Below are 10,879 nucleotides of genomic sequence, written 5' to 3' on the forward strand. Positions count from 1 at the left end.
TGGCCGATTCACTTTTGCGGCTGAGAGTTGCGACAATGTTAATCCAGTGTCATGTTCAGAGATGGGATTGATGGGGGGGACGATGGACTCCTGATTGGGGTGTTTCCGGAACCTCAACGGGTTTGTTGGGGGTTGGTTTGGACGAAACCCTTCGCGAGAAAAAGTGGCCCATTGTGTGTGCACAGCAGGTACAACATGTGATTCAGTGGGGGAACTGGGTCGAGTCACTTTGGACGGTTTTCCCCACGCGAACTTGGGATGAGTAAAACAAGATGCGTGTACCACTAACCTCTCGGGGTACGCGATTGTTAACAACCACCGTCCTCAGCGTCGTAGAACAGGGCTGTTCTATCCGTACGAATAACGGATATTTCCGGCGGTTCACACCCCTGAACTAGCCCGCATCCCCTTAAACAACGCCGATTTACGGCTACGGATACCATTACGCTTTTCTAGCGGCAGACGGGAGACATTAAGACCGACTCCTCGCATCGTCCGCCTTGACCGTCTCCGGGACTCCAGTGCCGTTTCTCCTTCTCTCCCGTAAGCTACGTAGCATCGGCAGGGTCAACTCATCTAAACGCTCCAGATTAAAGGGGGTAGTTGGCGTTGAGCTCAAAACATTTCACTGGACCGCATCGTGGCCGGTGGAGAAATGCGTTGGAATGAAGGGAAACCTGCAGTTAGCATTGCAGCAACAAAACGTGGCATCCTCACCCTAGTCTTCATGCACAAGACTTTCATCCCTCTGGGTCGGGTGCGACAGCATCAGGGGCGTGCGGGGAGCAGCTATGATCGAGGGTCATCCATGTTGCGCCACTTGTTAGCTCAAAAAGAAGTTGGAAAGTGAACGAACATGTTACAAACAGGGGTGACGGGGCGCCCGATGCGCTGCAAAAGATGGCTAGCGAGTCCTGTCGTTGTTGAAGTGCGAAGGTAAAAAAACGGCCACCAACAGCCTGTGTTGGTCGGTTGGCCGCCGGTAAGAAACTCCGAATCAGGGAGCGGGGGTTACGAGGGTCATGATTCCTGGAATGCGTGGGAGGTGGCGTCCGAACGAGTGCCCGAAACATATGTCTGAACAGTACACGTGGGCAATGGCATAGAATGGCGCCGTGAGCATCCCAGGTCAGAGGTTGAGACTAGTTGCAGGCGGGGGACTTCCGCGCTGTGATTTCGAAGATCAACATCTTCTCACTTTTGCCATGTTTATTTCCCCTCTTCTCTCTTTTTGATACTTCTGTCGCTTCTATCACAGAAGGCGGTTTGCCTCTGCTGAGACGGGCCACTATTCCCAAACTTTGGACTCGATGCCGCCATTGCCGACTGCATGGGACTGTGTCATATGTATGTCGAGAAAGAGACGAAAGCAGGACTAAGGCGACATGAAATATGATGTCTTTTTCCTGTCTGAACCCGTTGCTTCCCACCGCCATGGCGTCTGAATGGCGTTTCCACGCTCATAAAACATGACTGAACTTGCCCCCGAAGCTTCTCGGCCGGCACGTCAGTGCAGCTAACGCACCCCCATTTTGGCAACTTTCTCCGTTTCCTCCTGTCCTCCATCCCGCGTTTTCTTCTTTTCCACGTGTATTATGTCTCCCTTGCTCCTTTCGGTTTGCTTAGTATCTTTTTTCGGTAAACGAGCCACGGGACCTGAGGACTCTGCTAGTTTTCGTATGTACTTTACCACTCGAGGCTCTTGTTTCTGATGGTCCCCCTTTGCACCTATTCACCATGGTTGGTCGGTAACAGTAAAATAAGTGATACTAGTATTAGCCTCATCGAAGCGGCACCATTGCGAAGTGAAGATCCTGTTGGGTTGTAGGCCGTAACGGTTTCTCCGGTGGTGGGCGAGTAAACAGTGCTAAATGATGGCTTGGCCCAGAAGCTCGATGCCTCTGTGCATGTCGATGCAGGATGCATGTACATGTATGTCGGTCCCTCTACACGTCTACATGTGAGATATTACACATCGTCATACAACGCCCCCGACCACACCACGTCTGAATGAGTCAGTCGAGGAAAAGGCCTGGGCCCGTGCTAACAACATCGGAGTGCAAACAAATATTCGTTGCCAAGAGATGGATGATGTGAGATCGCACCCCCCCTCGCCCCCTCGCTCACCTCCCCAGGATCGGAATTGCGGCTCGTCAACGCCATTAGCTTTTGACATAACTCGTCAAGGCAGTGGGAGTATGCATAGCGTCGCCGAGGGAGAAGGCGCAACCACTGCATCAACCTGGACTTGCCTCCAGATGCACAAGGTTGGTTATGAAAAGGGGTTTCAGTTGCAGCACTCGTAGTTTAGGGAGCTCTCGGGGCATTCCCCCAAGGCATTGCGGCAGTGGTAGAGATTTCAGGTCCTCCTGAAGTGTTCATGGATGTACATGCTTATACCTACTGTGTCAGGCAGGCAGATGTCGAACGTTGTGCCCCGAGGAAACGTTGAAGATGGGAGAAGGCAGGCCTCTCAATTTTTTCCCCAACACGCCCATCACCCACCACCAATATCGCACCTTCCTTCCTCAACCAACACCGCATCATATAACCCCCCTTCTCGGAGTCCCAGTCATCGGCTCCTCCCAATGCGCCAAACAGCGGTGTTTGGCCCAACGGTATTGGGGGGGGGCACCACGCCACTTCCGTCGTAAATCGAAGTGGTCCCGGGTTCGATTCCCGGGGCCAGCGAAGAAAAATCTTTCACCGGAAAGATTTTCGTAACCACCAACAGCTATCCCTCCGGATGGGGATAGGCGCTTGGTGAGTGAGCTTTTTGTGTTTTCCTTTTTTATTTATTGACTTCTACTTTGTCACACTGTTCATAGGGGTACCATTCCCTATGGCAAGAGACGATTGTCTTTTGTCATACACTCTTTTTGAGTTGTCATGGATCAATGATGATTGTTCAGAGGGTGTGGTGAACAAAGAAATGCAGCACAAGGCCGAATTTCTCCGACCGGAACTGTTGTTTCAATACGCAAGACGGGAGAAGGTAAGCCATGAGGTGATGAACAAGCAAAACTCGGACCCGACTCTGTCGAACGCCACGAAAAGCGAACCTTGGGCAAGAACCACAAACCGAGAATTGTACCTCTGGAACCTCCTGTTAAAGGCTGTAGTCGAGAGGATGATTTTTATATACAAAAATTTGCCCTCCACTAACAGATGATACGGACCATGATATGCAAAGATAACCCATCGCACCTGCGTCGAAGGATAGTGCCACGGCTCGAGGATCTCGATGGAGACAGACAGGTCCCTCCTTCCATTTATACCGAGCACTTTGGAGTGGGTGTTATATTTCCAACTTTGGTAGAATAGAATCCGAGTACCACGGGAGTGGTGTGAGGGTTGGGAGACAACAAGCCCGGTTCCACGGTCCGCGCTGTCACAGATCCTGACAGATGACACCGCTGCGAACAGCTCCGTGGTCAATTGGGTAGAGGGGTGACGAAGGGGGGCAAATTGTGTCTCCTACCTAGTCATTCCCAAGTCAAGAAACCGACCAGAAAGCCGCTGATTAAGCCGGCTTGGTGCGTTGAAAGGTGAAAAGGCTATTCGGAGCCCACAAGGTTCCGTCAACTGTTCTGCTGGACCACGGTGAACCGAGAACAACTTGGCGGCCAGAGACAGGAGTGGCATCTGCCCTCCGGGGCACGTTGTCTGGGCCCAGAACAAACTCATAACCACCAAGAGGATCTTCTTTGTCAGTAACATTTCTCTCAACTATGAAATGGGAAAGAGTAGCTAGTCAGAAGGGACGGATTCTTGGGGGTGTATGTTCAACATGGGGAGATCACCTTCGGCTTAGCTACCAACATGACAAGCACTCAATGTCGAGAGTAAGTTGCTCTACGGTATCTCTTCGCGTTGGGCAGGTAGATGACTGTGAGCCGTACGGTCGTAGATATGGACGAGTTTGGGGACGGGACTTCGGGCATGGAGGAGATTGACCATCAGCTACTCTCTGCCACCGACAAATCAACTCGTAGTGAACGAAGAACAAAATTGTTTCTATAACAAATAGTCACTTATAACATGCCAGCCACCAAACTCGACTCCCAAATATTCTCATTAACTTGTCATGAAGCACCCGCTTGTGGCGAGTGTACCGCCTAAAGCAACACCGACATACCCGCCCATCCTTCTCCCATATTTGTCTACCCTCTTAGCGCCGATCCAGCTCCCCCTATCCCCCACCCTTTTACCCGTCTTATTCGCTTGTCCACCTAAGCCTCTGGCCGCTAGTTCCCCAAGTACGCCCGGACAGCTCCTTGCAGCCGACCAGCGCCCTCGCCCAGCAGATGGGAAAGGTTCTCAAGGTCGTCGGCGGCAGTGATGCCAAAGCGACGGACAAAGTCCTTTGCGGCGCTCTCGAGATCGCCATAGTCCTCCGTGACAACCTCCTCGCCCTCGGGGCGGCCGAAGTAGGCGTTGCTGGAGATGGACTGCGCGCCCTCGAAACCCTGCAGACGCGATTGGGCCTCGGCCCGGGCGCCCGACTCGAACATGCCCCTGCCGAAGAATTCGTCCGAGGAAATCGCCTTTTGAGTGCCAAACTTCGAACGGGCGTAGTTGTCATTGTCATCTAACAAGGGGCAGAAATGGTTAGCAGGTGGGTGGAGGAGGTGAGATCACCATCGGGGTATCTAGGTTGAGATTAAACATACCCTCGGGGGCCGCCTTAATGGGACCGACAGAACCAAACCCGCCAGCGCTCTTCGCCGCGGCCGCTGGCTTGCCCACCTGCCCAAAACCCAACCGAGCAACACCCATGCCGAGACGTTCAACCTCAGCCGCCGACTTCTCCCGCGCTTGCGCAGAGCCGTAGCTTCCAGTGCTACGCACAGGGGCGACGGGTGTGGGTGAGACGATAGAGGTCTCAGCCTTGGCGGACGACTTGGCCGCCGGGGCTTCCTCCTCAGCGTTGGGGTCGTACCCAAGCTTCTCGATCCGCTCGGCTTCCTCCTTTGCCTTCTTCTCGGCTTCGTCAAAGTCAATCACGACGTCACTGGTAATCTTCTTGGCGCCCAGCTTCGAAGTTGCCTTCTTGGCGCCGAGAATATTGGCTTTGCGCGGACCCGTCGTGTTGGAGCGAAGAGCGGCCGATGTGGTGATACGGCTGGGTGCGGGCTTCGCTGTTTCGCCGTCCGCAGTCTTGGCGAGCGGTGATGCGGAGCGCGAGTTGTCCTTGCTGTTCGCAAGTGGCGACTGAGTACGGCCGATGACTGGGGGGGTGGCCGTTCGCGAGATGGGCGGGCTCAGCTTCTTGACCGCGGGCCTGCTCCATGACGAGAAGAAATCATCCTCATCTTCGGCAGGGGTGCTCCCGCTCTCGGTGCCCACTGCGCCGTCGTCGATGACCACTTCCTCAGGATATCTGGCAGCGGTTCGTTAGTGCTTGCGCCCCGGACATGGGGAACTTGGATCCAACATACTCCTTGGCATCCCGGGCCGCCCTCTTCTTTAGTTCTTCCTTGTACTTCGTGGCTGCGGGAGAGGTGTACTTTGTCTTCGGGTCCTTGCTGTTGAGCGCCGCAGAGCCACCGTTGGACTGGAAAAACTTGGTAGCCGACTCGTTACCGCCCACCTTCATCACCCGCAGCTGATCCCATTGCCATTCTGTTGTTCGTTGTTAGCCCTTGCCGCTAGCACTCAGGGGGCGCAAACTGGGCTGTGGAAAACGCGTGGACGTACGGTCGAGGTTAGTAGACCGAACAAAGGAGATGTGGACGCCAAGGTTGCGGTGGTTCGCGGAGCAGTCGAGGCAGAGGTAGATGCCGAGGGGGACCGATGTCCAAGTTGGGTTCTTCTGGCCGCAGTCGAAGCAAACCTATGGAGCCCACAATTAGTTATCGTCGGCTGTGCATTTGTGGCCTCGAGCCCAGCAGAAACAAGAGAGCGCAGAACCGGAGACGAGGACCAGGGGGGATGTCTTGCTAACCTTGTTGGCTTGCTTCGCCTTCAGCTTCTCAAAAATCTTGAGCGACTGCTGCTTGGATGCGAGGCCACTCATCTTGGCGATCCTTGTTCGTGTTCCTGGTTGCGGCTAAGGGCGGGAGGACGGGCGCGCGCCGTTCGGATGGCGATCGCGGGCAGGGTGAGTCGAAGAGCAGCGGAAGCCTGAGACGAGGCGGAGTGCGGTTGCGATCGTGAACGCCGCCGTTTCAGGAGAAAGGTGCCACATTTTGGTCTCCCGGGAATCCATCCATCCATGTGGCATCAAAATACCCCACTAATCCCGATCTGGCCTAAGTCTTGCCCCACACTCGACCTTCAAGACCCCACCCTGAGAAACTGCCGGCTGGCACCGCTCGCCCTTGTCGCGTGCAACCTCCACCCACCATTGAAGCTTTTTTGCCAGCTCTGCAACCTTCAAGAAATCTAGGAGCTGCGCTTCTCGACGACATCGACTTGCGGAAAGCTGGCTAGCTATGGGTACCGCCAAGCCGCCATGATGAATCGAGTCACCGTCTCGGGACTACGGCTCCCCCTAGCTAGCGCGCTGGTCCCCTATCGATCGCTTGCTCGTTTACCTGCTCACAGCTGCCGAGGCTTTGCGACGCAACACCAGCAGACGACATCCGAAACCCGCCGTCGGTCCGTAACGCCCTTCAACGATAATGGAAACGTTCCCTGGTCCGAACTCTCCGCGAGCGAGAAAACGGGTCGTGCCGCCCAGCAGACTTTCAACTTCGGCATGGTCATCTTGGGGGTGGCATTGACGGTATGCCATACACGGAGTTGATTGGGTTTTTTCTAGGGCAGTCACTGATGCGTCAATGTGACAGGGCGGGGTGGTCTATGTTTTGTACTCGGAAGTGTTTGCCCCGGAAAGCAGGACGAACTATTTCAACCGGGCCGTCGATCGCATCCGAACCGACCCTCGCTGTGTCGAGCTGCTAGGCAGTGGCAAGAAGATTACAGCATATGGCGAGGAAACAAACAACAAGTGGCAAAGAGCCCGGCCCATTGCGTGGGTTTTCACTACCTCAGATGACGCCGGCATGCGGGGGAGCGGCGCGAAAAAAATAGGTGGGACTAACACATGAGCCTTCCAGGTCAACAAAAAGTAAAGATGGGCATGGGCTTGAACATATGATGATCGAATTCAATGTGAGTGGTGGCCACGGCTGTGATTTAGTCAACGTTCAAAAGAGGCTGACATCCCAATCAGGTCCAAGGGCCGAAAGGCACAGGGCGAGTTGGGATACACCTAGTTAAACGTCCCAGTGACGCCGAGTATGAGTATAAATACTTTTTCATCGATATTAAGGGCCACGAAAGGATATATCTGGAAAATGCAGATGCGTCCAAGGCAAAAGACGCCCTGGCCAAGGGCTTCAAGATGTTTGGTGTCAAGTGGAGCTAGTCAGTCAACGATTACTTCCGACCCATGGTTCACATGGGTCCTTGTAAGACCATGTACAATTATCGTCAGAGCGGTGGTGTAGTTACCGCCTAGGTTTCAAGCGAAAGTGCCACCTTTGGGTATTATTGTGCCAAACTCGGCTCCTAGTATACAATGTTGATGCTACAAACCCTTCACTCCTGGGCCCCTCGATGGCGTGTCCCTGATACCACGTGAAAGCTTGGCCTCATACCACCTAATACCGCAACGCAAAGTAAAACCGCCAGCCAATCCGTTCGCCGTATATAATGAAATTCAGTGGCCCTCGTCGCCCTCCATTTTAGCGATCCACTTGTTCATTTGGCCGAACTTATCCTCGAACGATTTCTGCAGCTTCTCGCACGCCGTCCACATGGGGTCCTGCTCGCGCCAGTACGTGTAGCAGTTGGTGAAGATCTGGTTCATGTCGGCCAGGAACTCGTTCTCGTCAGTGTACTCACGACCGTCCATCTTAGCCTTCATCGTCATCAGGTCCATTGGCTTCTTGACCACGTTCAAATAGTCAGGCACGCCGTCGCGCTCCGGATCAACGGGGTCTTTGAAGGGGCCAACGACCCGCGTCCAGAAGCCTGTATCGAGGAAATTGCGGGTTAGCTTTCTATTCCTTATTCGTGAACTCTGGGGAAGGTAGAGGGAGAAAATACCTGGGCCTGAGAGCATCCTCGAAAGGAGATCAGCACAAAAGTTAAGTTTCTGGTTGGCAGAAAAGTTTTGCGCGGCACTCAGAGCTGCGCTAGCCCGGCGCTTAGACCCGGGCTTCGGCCCCGGCTTGGATCCCGGCAACGATGCCCTCGGCCCCGGCTTCCTACCAAGTTGGCCAATAGGTGCAACGACGCCACCGGTGCTGATACCAGCCTCGGACGTGCGGCGCTTCTTCGCGGGACGGTCGGGCTCGGCCAAATCATGCGGCACGGAGCGACGCTGAGAAGTAGGAACGGTAGAATCCCCGTCGAGCTGAAGCGGCGGCAGGTTTAGTGAGCTCATGGCCACAACCAGCTCGCTCAGCACCTCCTGTGGCAGCGATCGAGCAAACTCGGCTCGCGTCTCGCTGGACCTCATGTACTCTGCCGTCCATGTGAGGAGAAGCCTGCGGATGGACGAGCCTTCTGGTGTCTCCTTCCAGACCTGTACTAGCAGCGGAGTGGCGGGAATGTGTTGGGTCACGCGGCGGCACTCAATCATAGCCTCAAGTGCTGCATCGCAGAGACCGTCAATTCCCAGATCGTGCCCCAGCTTCCAGACGCCGATGAGGATATCGTAACTAGGGAGCTTATCGAGCGCCGGAAACACGGTTCCGGTGTAGAGGAAGTTCTGCGCGTAGGCGAAAACCTCGACAGACGTATTCGGTAGTCTCACGAGGTTCTCTAGCCCTTCGTCTGGGGTTTCGTCGAAGTGCTTCTTGTAAAATGTCGATCTGGAACACAAAAAGTCCTTCTGAATGCCGAAAGGCGTCTCGTCCGGGCCAACTAGGGCAATGACGAAAATGGGATGAGGTTGTCTGTTGTTGTGAGTTTTCATCAATGTGCAACAGACAGAGTCGGACTTACAGCCAAGAGAAAGGTTGAGATGGCTCCACGGTGCTAGGGACTTCAGCGCCAGCATCGTCAAGCTTGTCGGTCTTGCTGGCTACGTTGGCGTCGGTCTGCCCGTTTGCTTGATGCGTCGCCTCATCAGACATCTTGCCTATTTACATGTAAGCTCTGGAAACGTCGTGGTTGACATACAATTCGACGTGAAGAATGAGGGACGTGCAACAAAGCGATGAATATAATGATGAAAAGCTTGTTGGCGGAACTATGCTTCTTCGGACGACCAGGTCTGACAGAATTCGGTGAAATGTAGGGGATCAGATTGATGGAATAGCATAATCTTACCAATTGATTGAGAAGAAATGGCTGATATTCTATACAAGGGACCTTAAGTTCTTGGTGGTAATGGTCTCTAATTGTCGTGTTGCAGTCCTCACAGTTCGCAGTTCGCGTTGAGGTTTTCGCTCACGCCAATTTCAGAACGGAAGGCGGCACACGGTCCCCAAATATCGTAAATGAGAGCCCTATAACGAAAGAAAAGGTACCGTTCAAAGAAATGCGGATATTAGGGCGAATTCGCGATGTGTCGTGAACGCACGAGTGAACGGCAAGATGAAATCTGAACGCACTGAAATTGGCGACTCGTCAGATCCGGCCATGGCGTTGAGAATCCGGGAAATGAATGCCCCGAACAGGGTATCACAGTGCGAACAGTGCCCCGGCGCCGCAGTTAGGGTGAAGGTCCCGGCCCCCCGCACCGTGCCCATTTGTAAATAACGCACGGTTCGGCACGGTTCGTTTTAGCCCAGTGGAACAACATTCCGTTACGAATACAATGTTTACAATGACACTGGTTCAACTGGCAAGACTCGGCACCTTTCCTGACCCGGTTCTCATGAAAGGGAGCCAATCGCGGGAGCAATTGACGATGTGTATTTGCGGCATTCTAGAAAGAGGAAGAGGGTTTTCGGCCTCGAGGAATAAATGCGATAGGCAATGCTTGGTGTGAAACATCAAAAAAAGGCCAGGGCAGTTGGATTGCTTTCTCAATGAGTTTGGGTAGCTGCTAAACGGGCAAGACCAAACAGACGCTTATCTTATCCGTACTTTCAGGACTTCAGAGTCTGAATGATAACCAGGAGAGCCAAAATTCGAAGTCTATTTTAGGGCACCGCCATAGGGGTAATTGGTAGGATAGGTATTGAGGGGATACGCTTCGGTTATACCATGGGTCTCAGCGAACTGATGGCAGTGGAAATAAAAGACATGAAGGCGTCGAGAATCTCTCTAGGGTGCTGACATCATGTCGGCAATCCTTCTTCTGTTACTATGTCCGACAAGCGTGGTAACAGTCGGTCCGAAGCAATTGCTCTAAATCCCCGAACTAAACCTTGCGGTGGCATCAATTGCCTTTCGCGCCAAGAAAGGGGAGTTGTTGTTTTGGCTCTCGAGCAAAGTTCCCGGTAAAACACCCGACCTAATCAACAGCCGCAGCACCTTCCAATGCAATTCAACATTAACGCAATAGATATCTTAGCTTCAGGAATAGTTAACACCATTTACAGGCCACCAAATCGGAAGTTAAAGGTTCCTCGAAGCCTAAAGATTGCAAGCCGCACTGTCAAAGTCGGGTCCATCACCCGAGACGGTAATCAACAGACAAATTAACTCCATCCTCGGCCGCGTTTCATCGCGTGAACGACCTGCATACACCACCGGCAACAACCGCCAGGCCCACCTTCAATGCCTCGGTGCATCTACCTCTGCCGTTACAGCGAGAGGCCGTAATTGGTATCATTATACACCCACCCGCATTGCTACGTACGGATACGCGAATGCGGGTGGTAGCGAGCCGGAGTTTTCGGTGTGCAGTCTAGGCCACGGCCTGGAAACCCTCTCCCCCCCATGCCGGAAGCTGGGCGGGACGCCTTACAGC

General features: G+C 53.7%; 3 protein-coding genes across 3 annotated transcripts; 1 reads left to right on the forward strand and 2 right to left on the reverse strand.

Annotated features, from left to right (window-relative positions):
• Positions 1-4,247: 4,247 nt before the first annotated feature.
• C8A04DRAFT_37561 (uncharacterized protein) lies at positions 4,248-6,019 on the reverse strand (the record flags this gene model as incomplete). Its single annotated transcript, XM_062783918.1, has 5 exons — positions 4,248-4,591; positions 4,674-5,383; positions 5,442-5,625; positions 5,701-5,836; positions 5,948-6,019. The coding sequence occupies 5 exons, from the start codon at positions 6,017-6,019 to the stop codon at positions 4,248-4,250; spliced, it is 1,446 nt and encodes a 481-aa protein (XP_062636739.1).
• Positions 6,020-6,457: 438 nt separating this feature from the next.
• Positions 6,458-7,375, forward strand: C8A04DRAFT_12428 (mitochondrial import inner membrane translocase subunit tim21; the record flags this gene model as incomplete). Its single annotated transcript, XM_062777337.1, has 4 exons — positions 6,458-6,730; positions 6,795-6,979; positions 7,065-7,119; positions 7,181-7,375. 4 exons carry the CDS (start codon positions 6,458-6,460, stop codon positions 7,373-7,375), a joined length of 708 nt encoding a protein of 235 aa, XP_062636740.1.
• Positions 7,376-7,669: 294 nt separating this feature from the next.
• C8A04DRAFT_37563 (uncharacterized protein) lies at positions 7,670-9,092 on the reverse strand (the record flags this gene model as incomplete). The annotated part of the gene is made up of 3 exons (XM_062783919.1): positions 7,670-7,983; positions 8,059-8,912; positions 8,962-9,092. The coding sequence occupies 3 exons, from the start codon at positions 9,090-9,092 to the stop codon at positions 7,670-7,672; spliced, it is 1,299 nt and encodes a 432-aa protein (XP_062636741.1).
• Positions 9,093-10,879: the final 1,787 nt, after the last annotated feature.

Source organism: Dichotomopilus funicola (assembly GCF_033296635.1).
Source record: "Dichotomopilus funicola strain CBS 141.50 unplaced genomic scaffold C8A04scaffold_34, whole genome shotgun sequence".
Lineage (NCBI taxonomy): Eukaryota > Fungi > Ascomycota > Sordariomycetes > Sordariales > Chaetomiaceae > Dichotomopilus > Dichotomopilus funicola.